A 17,238-nucleotide genomic window follows, 5' to 3' on the forward strand; every position below is an offset into this window, starting at 1 on the left:
ATGGTTATCCAGTCATTTTTGGCCAGGAGAACCCATGCAACCCACATTAAAATTTGTTGTAAAGTGTGGGCTATCCAGAATTCTGAAAAATTAAATATTGTGGTTATTGATTTTGGTTGCATGTTATGCTGTCTCCCGGTCCAGATGGCCAGTTCCTTATGCATCCCATTTCTCTGAGGGCAAAGCCTGTTTACTTCTTCAAATGCTCTTTATTCCTAAAGAGAATGGACTAAGACCACTGGGGTTGGGAAAAATATAACCTTGGTTCCCTGTAATAATTAGTTTTAAGCATGAATGCAAGGTAGAAATGAAGTCCTGAGGACTCAGCTCAGACACTGTTTAAGCCTTTTTGACTGTCATTGATTTCAGTTGGGTGAAATTAACAGCGGGCTTGACTGTTCTTAAAATCTATGTATGTCATTCAGTTCCACTCAAGCTGGATCATGGCCTTACTTTGCAACCGAACCATTTAGCCCAATTGCCACATTTGCAGCAAGCTTTTCAAAGGCTGCTTTTGTCACTGGAGCAGCAACCAGTTCTGAAGGGGCTCTGAAAATTAAAACAAAAAAGGCTGAATCATAATCGTAGGCTCTCGACTTATTATTTCAACCGGTTAGTAACAATGTATTATTTTGTGCAATGTAGTTACCTATATCGATCAGTAGCTGGAACTTGTTCCACTCTTGTATGAATTGGATGATTTTGTTACTCTGTTTTTGTTTGTGGGTTTGAATAATGAGCAACGGCTTTTGTTTGTTGTGTGTGTGTGTGTGTGTGTGTTTTAACATGCAAACAACAGAAAAGGTCTCAACTGCTAGGCGGGGGTGAGGGAGCCCGAACAGTGTCAGGTTTCCTTTATGGCGAGTTAGAAGATAATCTCCATTCCATCCTCTTGTGCAAACATTCAGTTTCCACCGGTGGATAACGAGGACAATAAGAAACGCGTCCCCACATTCCTGCGAGGACGGAGCCCGCTTTGATCGGCGGCGGCGGCGGCGGACGGGGGCAGCGAGCGGCGGGCATGTACTGGCTCCGAGATCAATGGCTGCATTTCCAGTCAGGTAAAGCACTGCGCCGTGAAGTGCACGGCCATTATGAGAGTTAATTGTATTCTCCCTAGATCCCCTCCACGTACAGTCTGGTGTGTACTGCATTATGCAAGTCAGCTGACCCAGCCAGGCAGCAGCCTGCGCGAAATATTTGGTTTGACGTCTCCCTCCGGAGCGTTTCTCACGGAGCGGATCAAACCCAATTGCGAAGCGTTCGGGCTGGGAGGCGGCGGGCCAGCCGCGCCGAGGAGTTTTCGGCTCGAGCCGGGCGGGAGGGTTGGCCGCCTCTCTTGCTCCCCCCACCCCACCCCACCCCACCCCACCCCACCCCCGCAAGACTGCGGATACTTCGTTAAAACAAGGGGGAAACGTGGAAAAGTTAAGGAAAGAGGGCGAGGCTTGGCGTTCGGTCTTTCTGTTTGAAATGGAGAGTTTTAAAATGAACTCTGCCGCTATTAACTCGCACCGCTCCCGCCAGACGTGAGAATACGCGCGTGCACTTTCGTTTTCCTGCTGAAAGAAAGGCTGTTCTCCGTCGCACTGGGTTTGAACCCGGTGGCGGGGCGCCGTTGCGGTTCGCTGCGTGCCCCCTGCTGCTTCAACCGGGGAAGCGTTGCAGGAGCCCAGCGGCGGGGAGGGGGGCAGAAGCGCCCCGCTTTTCAGGCTGCGGGCTTCTAGAAGGAAACGAGGTTATTTGCTTATTTAGTGGCGGCTGATCTGCCCAGAAGCGGCTCCCTGCAAACAGCGACGTGCGCAGAGGAATAATCTTCCCGAGGCGCTGCTCCCTGCAAGCAGCTTTTCGCTCACACAGCTCCTGTTGTGTAACTGGACCGTATGCTATTCCCCAATCAACTAACCTTGTCTCCTGATTAATTTCTTTGCAAATTATGGAGGGAGGAAGGGCTGAATTCAGATCCTTTTACGTTACTGCTGCCCAATGTTCTCAGCATCCTTCCTCAACCTGATGTTTTTTTCCGGCAGGAGTAATCAATATGTTTTTGTAACTGAGGGTCCTCTGTCGGGGCCCTCAGTTTTTTTTTTTCATTTCATCTGTTGGAGACACCTAAAATCTATGAACTCAGCAGATTGATGTTTTTTTAACAGTTTGGCCAGGAAACTCCCAGTTCTTAAACTTTTCCTGTTTTTTAAGAAAAAAAATAAGTTCTCTTCAAAGTGGAACTGGACTTCTAGAGATTTCCCAGATGTAGTTCTCACATTACAAATCTCGCATCGTTTTTTGGGTGTCACTACCCAAGTTGCTGAAGGTGGCTTTCTTCCAAGATGCTTTTCAACTCCTCAGCCTGGCTGATCAGCTTGGGATTTGCTGTGGTCATTCATCCAAGTACTAACTGGACCCAACGCAGCTTAGCTTCCCGGCCCAGACAAGGCCACCTACTGATAGAAAGTATAAGATGATATTGGTGAATCCCAGAATTATAAACATATAAGTAAATAACTTCAGCAGAAAAGACTTCCTTCCATCTAGACCAGTATTTCTCAACCTTGGCAACTTTAAGATGTGTGGACTTCAACTCCCAGAATTCCCCAGCCAGCATAGCTGGCTGGGTATTTCTGGGAGTTGAAGTCCACACATCTTAAAGTTGCCAATGTTGAGAAATGCTGCTCTGGACCATGATACAATGATGGAGATTTTCCACTGTTATACGCTGTCATTTCTACCCAGGGTTGGTCTTTCCCATGAGGTGGCTCCTTCAGGCAAGAGAAACTGGAGCAGAGATCTGGCAAATGGGAACAATTTGTTCTAAACTTTCCCAATGTACACCGCTAGTGCTGAAACTAACCTGTTCCCTCAGGTGTGTGGAAGGTGCAGGGCTGAAATACAATTCCACTGTTAGTGCAGGTAAAGAATATGTGGAAAGCCTGAATCTCCCCCTTGTTCTTCACATTGGAGAAGGAGGGGGAAGAGGAAGAACAACCAAACAGCAAACAATAACTACTTTATTTGGTCAATGACCACAATCAGACCACACATATTTCATGCCACCCTGTTCCCACTGTTCCTTTACCCTCTCTCCAGTCATGAAAGATGAGTGATGTCATGAGAATACTGCAATTTCTAATTTTTGCACTCGTTAATGAGAATGGAGCAAGATTCACACCTTTAAAGAGCTGAAGGTGCCACGTAGACCCCCAAGTCTGAGCTCCTGCGTCTGAAGTCTGCGCTATGCAGGGCTGCCAATCCTCAGCAAGTTTTCTTTGGAAAAAGCCCCAGTGGCTACAGGGGAAGAGAGTTCTGAGTCAACTGGCTCAGACTTGCACCGGGCCTCCTCCTGCTGCTTTAAGCATGTATGTAAGACTGTTTTTTTTAAAATCGTAACTTCCCTTCCTCCCACCCTTGCCCTGAATTTTTAAGTCTTCAGAAAGCTTTCCATGAAAATATTATATTGGGCAATAAATACAGTTACTACCCACTTCTTGTGGGGGAAGTATTCCTCCTTAATCCCCCCCCCACACACACACATTTAGTGTGTTTTTCACTGCCTGAATGCTTTCTTTGCTTAACCGGAACAAGGCGTGAAACAAGTTCTGATGTTTTTAGAATCTCGTTTCTCTCTCACAGTATCTGGGCTCCCTTCAGAGGTGCTCAGGATGTCTCTGAATGGATGTTCTCTGCAGGTACTCTTCACAGATTCAAGCCTCTTTTCATAAAACCCTCCAAGCTAGCAACCATCACCACATCCTGTGACAAGCATACCCTCTGCAGAGATCATGGGGGGTGGGGGTGGGATCTAGTGGTGCCTAGGCATCTCAGTGCCTCTGAGTCAACTGCGAGACAATAGCTAAAGCCTCCTGCCATTTCTGGTTCTCATTAAGATTATGCCAGGGCGAATAGCAAGCAGTTTGAACGTATGAACTGCTAAATGTAGCCACTTATTAATTTTAAGGGCATTTTTGGACAAATCATATGGCGACCACAGTTGAATGAAGTTGACTGTCGTGGTGATCTCTGCCCCTGCTAGAGCTTTCATGGCCATTGTGCTTACCATGTGGGCAAAGTGTGTGTGTGTGTGTTCTTGACTGCATCTCATTTGTTGTTCCTCCTGTACACGTGCCTCCTCCTCCTACAGTAATGAGAATACAGATGTTCCTTCAGGCTCTGGGGAAGTCCATCCACTACTCTGGATGTGCTTTGCCCCCCATCCTGAGATGCTGTGGTCAGATGCCAAGACAAAATGATCAGTGCAGTTGGGCACGCCATTAACCCCTCTCGGTCACCGCAAGCCATAAGGAGGCTGGAAATGAGGGTAGCAGAACAGATCTGGAGTTCAGTTCGGAAGGCTGGAGGAAGGATTGGCTGAGATTAATGCCTGGAGCAATGCTTGTGGGAACCAGAGGGGGAGACAACAAAGAAAAAAAACCATCTAATAAAAGTTAATTCTTTCTCTACAGCAGGGTGATCCAATTCAGGTAAGCTAGAGATAAGATAGGAGGCCAAGCCAGCCCTTCTGCCTTGGAACAATGTGCTTTTTGGGGGTTTTTTCCCCTGGGTTTTATTTTGCATGATCGTTTGGGAGAATTTGAACCCCAAAGGTGGCTTCTAAAGTTTGACTTAGTCTCTAAGGCAGGGTTTCTCAATCTCGGGGGACTTTAAGACCTGTGGACTTCAACTCCCAGAATTCCCCAGCCAGCAAGCCATTCTGGGAGTTGAAGTCCACAAGTCTTAAAGTCCCCCGAGATTGAGAAACCCTGTTCCAGGGGATTACGTTGTCTAGGAAGTGATCCCAGTCCGAGGTCAACGTAGCAGTCTGAGACTTCTGAACGGGCAATTTCGGTGTGGAAACCAGTCAACCGACAGTTTATATTGTGTACGCGTAATGCTTTTTTTCCCCCCTTGGAAAAAGGGTCAACAACAACAGTTCTTTTAGGTCACGTTGCAGGAAGAGAGAAGCTTCAAAGGAGAGAAGATAAACGTATCCACAGGACTTTATGAACCATCCAGTCTTCACTACCTGGCCAAATGTTGCCCCCTTGTCACAAGGCCGCCTAACTTTGTTTTTCCTTTGACTTCCAAAACCTGTATGAAGCCGTGACGATGGCATCGGCGCCTCTAACTGTAACGTCAATGTGATACTGACACGTGTTTGCAGACCCCGACGTCCAGGCGGCGACAGAGGGGCGGCCCGGATCGGCGAGGGACCCGAGCAAGAGCGCCCCCGGTTGCCCGGCCCGAGTGCCCCGCCTCGCCGGACTGGGCCCCGCGCGGCCGCCAAGCGGGTGGCGGAAGTGGCGCCCGAGCTGCAGCGCCGCGCCGGAGGAGCATCGGGCCGCGCTGGCCGGCCTCGCCAGGCTGGAGGGCCCCGCGGGTAAGACTGCGCTCCCTCGCCCGCGGCTCCCTCTCGGCCGCCCGCCTGCTCGCCTTTCTTGGCAGCTGCCTGGCAGCAAACGGGAGATTAAGCTGGCAGCCTGGCGCCCCGCCCGCCGGCCCCTCCCGCCGGCCCGGGGCTGGGCGCCTCCCCCTCCTCCTCCTCCCCTCCCTCCCCGCCTCCCCGCCTCCCTCCCTCCCCTCCCTGGGCGAAGTGTCGGTGCGACTGGAGGGGGGACCGACGGGGCCGCCATATGCTTCGCCTTGCGCCCAGGACCCCGCCGGAGCTCTGCCCCTGACGCGCGTTTCAATGGGCAGCTCCCACTTGCTCAACAAGGCCTTGCCGCTGGGTAAGCATCGCCCGGCCCCACTCGCCTCCCGCTGCCGCCTTCCTGCGCGGGATACATTGTTGCCGCCGGCGGGGCTCCCTGCGCGCAGTTCGCTGCTGCTGCTGCCGCCGCCGCCGCCGCCGCCTTTGTGCTCCCGGGCCGGGCGCCCTCTGCCCGGGCGGAGGAGGGGGCCGGGACGGGGGCCTCCGCGCGGCAGGCCCGCCGCCCGGCGCTCCGCCCGCGTTTCCTGCCCGCGTCCAGCCGCTGCGGGCGGGCTCCGGGGCGGGGAGAGCGCCTTGGCGGGGCAGCTGGCGGAGGGGCGAAGAGGCCGCGGGGCCTGGGGGGCAGCGCCGCCGGGGCGGGCCTCTTTCTGGGGAAGGCAAGGGCCTCCGTCCGGGTCGGGTCGGGTCGGATCGGATCGGATCGGATCGCCGGCTCCGGCCGACGCTCAGCGGCCGGGGGGTGCGCTCCCGCCGGGGCTCGGGAGAAGTGGGCGAGAGGCGCCTGGACCCGGCGCCGGTTTCCCCTGGGATCCCCCGAGAGCAGAGGACGGGGGGGGCAGCTTTGCCCCTTGGGCGAGGGGGCGCCGAAGGCCTCCCCTCCCCTCCCTGCCCTGAAATTGGGCGTGGAGGGAAAGACCCTCCGATTGATTCCACGACCAGCAAAGCCTCCGTCGCTCTTCCAAGATGGAGACCCCCCCCCAGTCAATCTTGGATTTCATCTCGCTCTGAAACCCCGGAAAACACGAGCCTTTTCTCTCTCCCACCCCCCAGCCCTGCTGGCGGTGCCCGTTTTAAAGGATCCTGGCCTGGCTTTGCAGTGGGGTGGGTGAAGTCGGGCTTGCAACGTCCTTTCTGTCGGGTTTTATGGGACTTGTAATCAGGAAGGCCTGTGTTTTGTTCCAGGATCGTAAAGTCAGTGAGCAGGAAAGAAAAGGTGCTAAGGCATAATTGATGGGCATTTAGACGGTGGCAGGGATGTGCCAGACTTCAGGCGGTTTAGAGAAAGCCGCAGCAGCTAAAGATAACATAATTCTGGTCTAAGTAGCCCGTCTGAACTGTCAACTCCAGGCCAATGTTAGCAAGGAAAGTTTCCTTAAAAAATGCCGCATGTATTTTGATCAGTGGCTCTGAAGAACAGAATTACGTCCAATATTTTCTGATGGATTAATTAATCCAAGACAGATGTGGCTGAGCAGTGAAAATCTTTGGGGCATTAATAATTTGCTCGGTTTTTAAAAGTGTACAAAATAGGCCTTAGGTGGTAGTGAGGATTCAAATTTTATTTTAATCATTTTACAGCACTATGCAAAATACAAATGATTTCTGCTAGTTTCTGGTGCTTATTCATTGAAAAGCAGATTGCTACAGTGCTTTCCCAGCACTGCTATTTTCTGCTAAAGGGGATGGTGCAGTTTCATTTTTAATAAGATCAAAAAGATGGTAATATTTGTGGGTAAATTATGACATCAGCAACAAATATCTAATGCAAAAAAAAAAATCCAGTTGTTTGGACTTCACTCCTGGAAATTTTTCATATGATTTGTTTGGAAGATCTTCCTGACACATAACCTAATGTTGTGCTACTTTTTACTTGCTAACCTTGGAGAGCTTTGTTTTGTCATTAAGTAGTGTTTCATGAATGTTTTTACGTGTGATGTAGTTTGTAGACCTAAAATTATTACTGGGTAGAGGCCATGAATACGTTGCAAATGCTATGAAGGTTCATGTTTTAGCACATTCAGATTGGTAAATATGACAGTGAAGTGCCTTAATAATTCCTGAAATTATTAGCAAAGAATTCCATAGATATCCTTGTTTATTATAGCAGGAATTTATTACCATTAAAAATAATAAAGGTTGGGTTATGTTATTTAAAGTGTCATATTAATATTGTTTCAAATTATAGTTGTGGTTTGCTGGTATTTTAAACCCCACAAGTTTTCCCCCCCAAAAAAGATTGTTTATGTATTTATTATGTTCACGTACAAAATACACATCCCTTCTCATGCACATCACTTGCATCTGTGCGTGCAGTGCTAAATAAATCAGTTTAGAATGGTCAAGATATGAGAAAAGGACAATTTATCTTGTGTAAGAATAAGTAGTAATAAAGTAGAAAAGACAGCAATGATGGAAAGATGGGTTAGATAGAACAAAGGACACAATGGTGAAATCAGGTTTCATTTTCCCATCTTGTTTAATGAAACAAACAAGATACTGGTTTATTTTATGATTAAGATCAGTTCTCTCCATCTGCTGCAAACACGGTTGGGGTGTAAAGGGGATGGAGATCTCCAGTCTTGCGAGGTGATATTTTCAATTACAGTGGAATTTCCCTGTAGCCAATTCCATGCATGATGTGTATTTTTCAAGTTACAGGAAATACCCCCATGATGCGAATTAAGGGGGTGGAGAATATTGGAATAATTGTTCTAGCCAAATAGTTCATGTCAAAAAGAGTCTAGTGCTGATTGAAAGAGATTTCTTAGTTATTTGTTGAATTAGCTGTGGTTGAATGAGTAAGAAAAATTCATAGCACAGTCCTTTGCATCTCTTTTGGAAGGAAGTCTCATTAAGGCCAGTGGCTTCCTCTCACATAAGGCGTAAAAGATTGCAGTTTGAATCTAGCCCAGGGACGCCTTTCTTTGGGCATATAATTTCAAAGTCTGCGCTGGAATTTACAAGTCTGTCAGTGTTTATCAACATTATTTGGCTACTTATTAAGTAGGACAGTGGCTTTGAAACTCTTCAGATGCTTCTCAAGAAGGGTTTTAGAGTAAAGGGGGGGACCAGCTGTTTGACAGCTGACACACCTCCTATTTCCACGGTTCTCTGCCATGTGCAGTCACTGGGGCTGTTGCATGAAGTTAGGGCAGTTGCTCAGTTTTCTTGGAGCTACAACTAGGCCTGAAATGGCCCTTAGAGTTCTGGAGCTGATGTTGAAAGAACTTGCGTAGGAAAAAAACTGATTGCCAACTAACGGTTGGCTGCCAGTGGCCAACTTTGGTCAAGGAATTAAGCAGAAGCACAACTCTTTTGACCATTGTTTTCAGTGGGTTGGAGTTGTGTTAAATAGCTAACAAAATGAGGTACACCAAATGTATGTTATGGTGTTACGTGGCTTCCTGAAGCAATTTTAGAACCTGGCAGGTCCCTTGGAGTTTCTGGAGAAATCTGGAATGGGAATAGTAACTCAGAAGTCCATGGAGCTGTTTGGGCGTCTACAGTAAATGCGTATATGCATTAAACCTAGGCTTCTTAGATAATTGTGGCTGTAGGACAACTTTTACAACAGGTGCTGAATAACCTGAGATGGAGCTAACGTTATTTTATGACTGTGGCTTTATGGCTGGGAGTTCTGACAGTTCTGAAATCCCTGGACTTGCAGTGCCTTTGGACTGCAAAATCTTGCAGCAGTTGGCAGCAGAAAGAGCTCTGCGGTCAAAAATCTGAAGACTCCAAGTTCTGCCAAGATTTATTTAATGGCAGTGTAGTAAAGCATTGCACACAGGCTGCAGTAGGGTTGAGATACGAGGGACAGCCTGAAATTCATAGATCCAAAGTTGAGATAATTTAATCAGTTGATTATCTAGTAAGGATATTCAGTTGGTGCTCTGCTACAGAAAGAAGTTCTCCCAACAAAGACACCATTACAGCGTAGTCTTTTGTTGTTACCTAGTTTTCTTCTGGCTAGAATGGAAATCTCTGTATTCAGATCTTGGGGCTATAGCATTAAGATAAAAAACAACAACCATTCTTTCCATCCAGTGGATCCACACTAGCAGAAGCAAAGATGACCTGGGGCAGTAACAACTTGTATTATGTATGCTGTGACTCATTTTTGTGGGTCCGTATCCAATCTGCAGTTTGGCTAGATACAATATAACAGGGAGGCATCTGTCATTTGTATTTATGGAGAATCAGGGTTGGACTGAAGCACGTGAACCTTGAAATAAGCTTTTGCAGAGAGTTCCAAAAGTTTTCTGCCTAGACTATTTGCCAAGGTGGTGACCCAAGTCCTAGAAGACAAAGTTTGGCACAGATGACAAGCTGTCATCTAGTTATTCTGAGAAGAACTTTTTAAAAGTTTGATATCTCAAGGGTTAATGCCTGGTTTATTTTCAAACCAATAACCACATATACTAGATGAGTCATGCCAACTTTCTTCATGTATTTCACATTCTTGCAAAGCATTTTTCAGAGACTTGTGTGTCGTTATTTTTATTGAGGCCTTTTTCTATGAATTGGCTGGTATTAACTTCAGGGTAACTTCGATTTTTTAGACCAGTGGACTTTTTAGTGGCAGAAGAAGTAACTGTCTCCTAAAGTGAATAGGAATGGAGCCTACACTTGGTTTTACACAGTGAATTAAGCTTTAATGTACTTTGTTTGGTTTAGCATATTAAGTGAACTTGGTCATTGTGACTTATGAATCAGAGTTCATGGCTGTGCATGTTGAACCTCGTCAACTCCTGTTTAATAAACCACAGTTGAACAAGCCATAGGTCAGCACAATGTGTGAACCCAACAAAGATTGCTTTAGTTTCCAATAGTGCAATTATTTTGTAGGCCCAGCTGCTTCTTGGATTGGATAAAGGCAATCTTGATTAGGGCTACCATGTACAGGCTGTAAAAATCCAGAGCATCATTAGGTGACAGCGAACTGAAATAGATGACAGCAAACAGCCAGAGTTTCCTAATGCGCATCTGGATTTTTGCACCCCGTGTACAATAGTCCTGATCCTGATGAGCAGACAGATGTTTTTGTATTTGCTTGACAGTATAATGTTGATGAGCGGACAGATGTTTATGTACTTGCTTGAACTATCCCTTGGAATTTTGGGAACTGGGAGCATTTCTGGCATATGTTACATCACATCACTGGACATCTGAGCTTCTCATCCTTCCATAGGTTTAGATTGTAACCTTTAAAGTATACAATGATAAGCCCAACTTACCCATCATGGATTTCCATGACTCTGTATTATTTGGAGACTGCTTCTAACTATATCAGCTACTGTACCACTGGACTTTTCAAATCAGATTGTGCTCCATAACTTTCATCTGCATTACATTCTTGGCTGATTGGAGCAGAGCTGTGGAGATGACAGACAGAGAGATGTGGCATTTCCTACCTTGATTGCTGTGAATGGTTGCAAGATATTTGTTTGATTTAAGAACTGTTAGCTGAGCTGAGCACTTTGAATGCTGTTATCTCATAGTAATGGTGGTAATTGTAGTTCTTCAGTTTTTTTTAATTGATACAGCACTTTATTGTAAACTGATTTGAACCTTGAAAATGCAGCCTATGAATGTTTCTTCAGGAATCCTGATAATCTCACTTGGGTTTGTCAACAGTTCATATTCACCACTCACAGAATTATTTGGAAAATTTATAAATAAGATCCAAAGTTTATATTGTGTAAAAAGGAGACTTGCACTCATGGAAGGCAGAACTGTTTTAATTAGAGCAAAATTATGGATCCCACCATGTATTTTTAGCAATTAGTTATATGCAAGTTGTTTTGGTCAAGGGGAGGGATTTAAATCTTAAAACACTATCTGGTGCTTTAGCTGCCTTGTCCTTTCAAGATCAAGGTCACCAGTTGTCTGGTACACCAAGTGTTTTGGAAGATGGTGACTTGCTAAATCTGAGCATGAGCTCTGCTTGCTGTTTGAAGTTTGGTGTTTCAGGGATGCTTGGTTCAGGAGTCACAGTGGCAACAAATAAGTTCTTATGTCTTTATGTGTGGCCATCACTAGAGTTCTGATCCATGGCACTTCATTATCTGTTGGGCACATTGCCAGGCAGCCTATGTAAGCACTGAGAAAATTTGGTATGAGTAGATATATTAGTGTAGGCAGAAGTATCCCTGTTGCTATTCATTACTGCTTTACAGCAGTGCTTCTTAACTGATTGGGCTTCACAACCCATATTCCTCAGCCAGCATGAGCGAAAGTTATAATGCTTCAAGATTGAAGACTAACACAACTGGAGGAGACCTGACTGCTATTGCTTTATTCTGGTTCAGCATTTTCCTCCAATTTATTCTGTGCTAGATCTGAAACCTTTGGTATCCTTGAAGTGCCTGGTATGGTATTCTTACACCATAAGCCAAAGCAACACAGATGAAGCACTCAGTGTTTGTACTGAAGTGCTCCATCTGAAAATGAGGCCAAGCACTAACTGTAGCCAGGAGGAACATGATGGAATGAAGTAACGGTTAAGTGCTCAGGACAAGCATCTTTACTAGGCTTATAACTCCCAAATTCCCCAGCCCAGGGATACATTCCCAATAGTAGCGGTGAAAACACTTTAAGAAGGCCCTGTCCATCATGAGATCCTACTCCCAATCATGCTACCCTGCTCTCCATGAGAGACCACAGATTCACCTCTGTTTTCAGAGCTCCAGGAGAAAGCTGTGATGGCTAAGTTGTACAGTCACCATAATGGCTTCCCTCTTCACTGGAGTCTGTCTTTTGTCTCTCTGACAGGGTTCTCTGCTCCTAAGAGATTAAAGTAAATGTATTTTTAGAGTAAAAAAAAAAATACACATTTTTTTTCTCAGCATTTCCTGAACCATTCTCATTTTTTTTTTCAACAAAACCACTTCACTAAATTTAGACTGTTACCTCTAGGGCAGGACATACTGCAGTGTTTGTGTTTCCCTTTTCATGAGGCGGACATGCCACAAACTAGCACCAAAAGCCAGAGCACTTGGGGTCCCAGCATAAAGAATGGCCTTTTGCAAACCTTGTCTGAAATTTATAGCCCATCTGAACCCACCCAGCCCATGGAGGCCCTGGGTGAATTATGTAATCAGTGTACTGTAGAGAGTCTTCTGGGGTGTAACTGGAGAATCACCATGGAAATATTAAAAGCCTGAAGCCAACTTATGGCCAACATGCTCCTTCTTGAGCTGTATCTGGTCATGAATCTTCTCCCTGGTTTTGACTCAACCTCACGTTCCCTAAAGAAGATGCCCAGCTACCTCTTCCTCTGTCCATATTTTTTTGCCCCCATGTTGCAGGAAAATGAGATTTCCCAGCAGGATAGGAACATTCCTGTTGTGATAATTGCTTGCTGCTACAGTTATGAATATGGAAACAGGAGGCATCATGAAAACACTTGAGTCTGCCAAGTGAACTCTGGAAAATCTGAAAGTGAACTAAGGATTGTCCCTGCTGAAATAACTCCTGAGGGTCCCTTCTTCGGTAATCTTCAGGTGGGGTACAGCTGAAGTCAGTGTGGACTATTCTGTAGCTCCAGACCTGTGCCCAGTAACCCAGCTCTGATAGTTTGTATAGTAACTCCTGTTTCAGAATCTTCCCTTGACTGAAGTTGGCCTGAGTGGTCTTGCATTTAACCTGTCTATGAGCTGAGGGGCTCTGGTGTGTGAGCATCCCCACTCTGTTCTTGAAAGAAGATTTCAAGAAAATTTTCCCTGGTTATTTATTTACTTCAGACTACTTTGGCAGTTTCAAAGTTGTTTTCAGGGGACTCTGGTTAAAAAAAAAAGAAAAGCTAATAATATATTATAATTGCATATTTTTGATTGCCTATTGCCCTTCATTGCTTTCAAGCTTCCAATATAAAGATTTATTCTCTGCATATCAAAGTGTTTAGTTTTAGTGTAGTGGTCAAATCTCATAAAATAGGCTAGTTCCCCCCCTCCAATCAAATAATGCAGCCCCAGTGTTTGTGCAGTCTATGTCTTTTGAGACAAATATGTTAATTTGAATCATACTTCTGTAGGAAAGTTTTCCAGAAAAATTCACCTCTTCTCAGTTCTTCAGCTTCCTGTATCTAACCCTTCTCCAAAGACTATAGTGGCTAATAAATCCAGTAAGTATGGGATTTGCTATGGTCATCAGAAGAGGGCGCAGGTAGAGGACACATGTTGGAAGAGCAAAGTCTTTATAGGGGAATCATGCTTGTTAGGCATCATAAGTGCCTAAGTTAAAATCCACAACTGTCCCATAGTTCAAAATAGCTGCTCTGATTTCTCCACACTGGATTTCGCTCCCAGGAAGGAAGGAAATGTGTTGAGAACTGGTGGCCACCCTTGGATCCAGCTGAATGGCAAGGCCTGATCTCCACATTGTATTGGCATGCTTCTGTTTGCCCTGTACGTTAGCAGAAATGAAGACAGTCAACATTGACATTGTGGCTTTACTTTCTTGCTCTCGCGCTGCTAAAGAAAGCAGGCCCGCTTCTGTGGATGCCTTTTTCTCCTGCGGACAAGGTAGAGAAATTCTACCAGCCCAACAGTTGAGCAGCAGTCTTGGATAATAAAGGTTTGTATCTTGGCTGTTAAAGGGTTTATGACTAAGGGTTCATGATTGTAGGTATTATAGGAGCAGAGCCGTGCTTTGGTGGCAAAAAAACCAGGAATCTGGTAGCACCTTTTCCGACTAACAGATTTTTATTAAAAGGCACAATCTTTCATGAGTTGCAGCTCACTTCATCAGATGCATAGATTGGATGACCATCAGATGCAGAGCTCTGATGCATATCTAAAGACGACAGCTGCCTTTTTCTGGGCCTTTTAATAAAATCCATTAATTGGAAAAGGTGCTACCAGACTCCTCCTGATTTTTTTTTGGTCATGACTCTGTGTCCCAGGTTGCTGATACTTATTTCAGGGAGTTGCACACGTGCACACAGCCGCATATCTGTTTTGCTAATTCTCTCCTTTGAGAACCAGAACGGTGGCACTTGTAACCCACAGGACTTCCTGCTGATCTGCCATCCCCTTGGGGGTTTTGTTCTTCATTCAAGGCTGTTCAGTGGTGGGATTCACTGGGGGGCTAATCCTGCTGTCTCCTTAATTATGCATATACATTTGGTTTCTGTTTTTGTCTGGTGAGATTTCTGGTCAGTAGCTCTGCTTGTTTCTTCTTGTCCATACAATCTTTAAAGTTGATGCAGGTAGGCATCAGTTTCTATTATAAGCCTCAGCAATATCTAAGAAAATAACCTTTTGTCTGAGGAAGAATAGACTGTATTTTAAACAGTCTGTATTTTAAACTGTGCAGATAAAGAAACCATTGCATGCACAAATTCCAGAGGAAGAGCCGTACAATGGCTCTTTTGTACTGTTTGTATAGGGAATCATTAATTAGGTATGAGGTAGGCTTGGAAGTGGAATTGCTAATTTTCTTGACTCACCTTTGTAAATAACATTCATAATGGGACAAAGTTCACTGTAGGGCTTTATAAAGATCTCATGTTTTCTTTCCAGTTCCTTTTCCTTTCAATTCTGCTGTTTATCTGAGTTGACTAAGGTGAAGCAACTTAATCTTTCCATGAGCTCTTTAGGTCTTTGATCACTCTGAGTCTGAGAGTGTAGCCACAGATGTGTATTCAAGTCTATGGTGTTTTTATCTGCAAGGCTGCAACACTGAATAATACTTCCTTTGTTTAAACTTTTCCTTTGAAGCATAGTGCACTAGATCAAGAACTTTTTGCTGTCCAGTTTAGTCAAGTTCTCGCTTCCCTTATTTGTAACAGACTAGAGAGAAGTGTTGAAATTAAGAATTTGGATCAGAACTGACTCTCTCTTATTTCTTCCATTAAGGCTGCTAGAACTATTGATCTAGCCCGGAACTATTACCAAGATATTCTAGCTAACCTTTGGAATTGTTCTCTGTACATCGCCAGCTTCGCTTTTCTCCCTGCTGTGGATGATGTATCTGTTTTCTATATTTTGCTGAGAAACAGTTGTACCTATACAGAAAACAGTCAATGGAGAAACATAGTCCAGCAGGGTTGTTACCTTTGGGGCAAAATCTTTTCCACCAAGTATCGTTAAAGTAGCACAAAGGCTTTTCTAGATTTGTTTTTGAACCACAAGGTATTCCTGAGAGTTTTATCTTAGATATGCACCAATAGTATATCCATTATGTTGAAGTTGTACCAGAAAAGAACATTCATCTTCATGCTTAATGAATGAATGAATGCTTAACATTCATCTTCATGCTTAAACTTCTGTTTCTCAACTTCTGTAGTAGAGGCTGAGTATGTAGATACTTAAGGTTGCCATGCAAAACCTCATGTCATGCCTTTTCATAGGCAATACGTAAGTTTGAATCTAAATCTGTTAATCTGCAGATTCTGCCAATGACAAGTTATGGATGTTTGAGGGCAAGTTCCCAGTGTAACTGAATACTCAAGCTGGGAATTTTGCATTAGTTTATGTCAGTAATTATATTCAGAATCTGACCAGAAAACAATGGTCAGTTTACAGTTTTAGTTAATTTTTCACTAAAAGGACAGAGCATCAGACAGGTGAAAGTCCCAGTTGAAGCCCTCTACAATAAGAGTTACAGACAGTGACAGGGTTGGTCACAATATGGTATCTTTATTTTATTTATTTATATGTCACATTTATATAGCCTTATATGATCCTACATCTAATATAATCTTTATATTTTATATCTTCATGCATGCTGGATCTTCTGAATCTGTCTTAGACTTAGATGATTAGTTCATCTAAATCAGTGTACTTGTCTTTGGTGAAACTTGAAGAGGTGGAGATTGTTTCCTAGATTGCAACAAGAGATGAAAGGATGGAACCTGGCATCTTCTGAAGGTAGGGTATCCTCTTGGTTAAAGATCTATGGCCCCACTAGTGCAGATCTATAGTGTTCTGCCTAGTGAAATGGATACCTGCACAGATTGGTTATTTTGAGGTCTTCTCTGTCTTTTCCCTTTAAAAGTCATGACTTCTGTTGGGTTGACCCCTAAGTAAAAATGCATCGGGTTGGGCTCCAGGGAGAGTTGGAAAAACTAAATTTCACTAATCATACCTCATTCTAATAATTAAAAAAAAAGATTAATATGGGGATTTAACTGTTTTTATCCTTTGTTATATGTAGGATCACTTGTCTGTTCTCAGACTCAAGTTTCAAAATGTCAAGCTTTGTCTTTCTATTTCTGAGTGGATGTTTATCTTTTAATGGCTTTGAGACCTTGTATGCTAAGAAATGCTTACTCCCAGGGGAGCTTTCCTTGCATTGAGATTTCTTTTGTATTTATTATTATTTATTGTCCTCCAGTTCTCCCCAGATTCTAAGAATTGCCAGTGACCAGAGAGAGAATTACTGAGCTAATTTTGTTGGAAGTCCAAGATTTTTTTTTCTATCCTAACCTTTTAAATTGGTCCTTTCCCACAACTTCCTAACCTATAGTTTTTTAAACCACGTTATGATCACATTCTAACCTAGTGTTCTGTACAAACCCACCCAATGTGTTTCTTACAATATTGAGTGATATTCTATTTCATAATGTTTTCTTTCCCTCCCACCTGATTAGTTTTGTAAAGAACATCGAATATATTGCTGAAAAGAAATACAGACATTTTATAAATAAGATAAGCAGTATATTATTGTTTGCAATCTTGAATGCAGTATGACCCTAGAGTATTGTTTCTGTAATTTGGAATACTAATTGCAGAATGCCAAATTTTCTTCCATGCATGAATAAAAGGGAAGGACCTGTCCAGATGTATATTTATGGCTTTAGTAACAGG

General features: G+C 44.4%; 1 protein-coding gene across 4 annotated transcripts in view; it reads left to right on the forward strand.

The window, feature by feature from the left end:
- Positions 1 to 1,006: 1,006 nt before the first annotated feature.
- CTBP1 (C-terminal binding protein 1) overlaps positions 1,007 to 17,238 on the forward strand; it is a 61,069-nt gene continuing 44,837 nt past the window's right edge. For 2 of the 4 annotated variants that reach the window (XM_088139442.1, XM_088139443.1), the window contains exons 1-2: positions 1,007 to 1,061; positions 5,159 to 5,374. In XM_088139442.1, the coding sequence (XP_087995568.1) occupies positions 1,022 to 1,061; positions 5,159 to 5,374 (256 nt within the window). In that variant the 5' untranslated portion in view covers positions 1,007 to 1,021. Of the gene's footprint in view, positions 1,062 to 5,158; positions 5,375 to 5,541; positions 5,724 to 16,188; positions 16,300 to 17,238 lie in introns of those variants that run through there. The other 2 variants (XM_088139444.1, XM_025163164.2) reach the window with 2 other exon arrangements.

This window comes from Python bivittatus, unplaced genomic scaffold (genome assembly GCF_059951505.1).
Source record: "Python bivittatus isolate LINGU-HERP-01145 unplaced genomic scaffold, Pbiv_v1 ctg000210_np1212, whole genome shotgun sequence".
Classification (NCBI taxonomy): Eukaryota; Metazoa; Chordata; class Lepidosauria; order Squamata; family Pythonidae; genus Python; species Python bivittatus.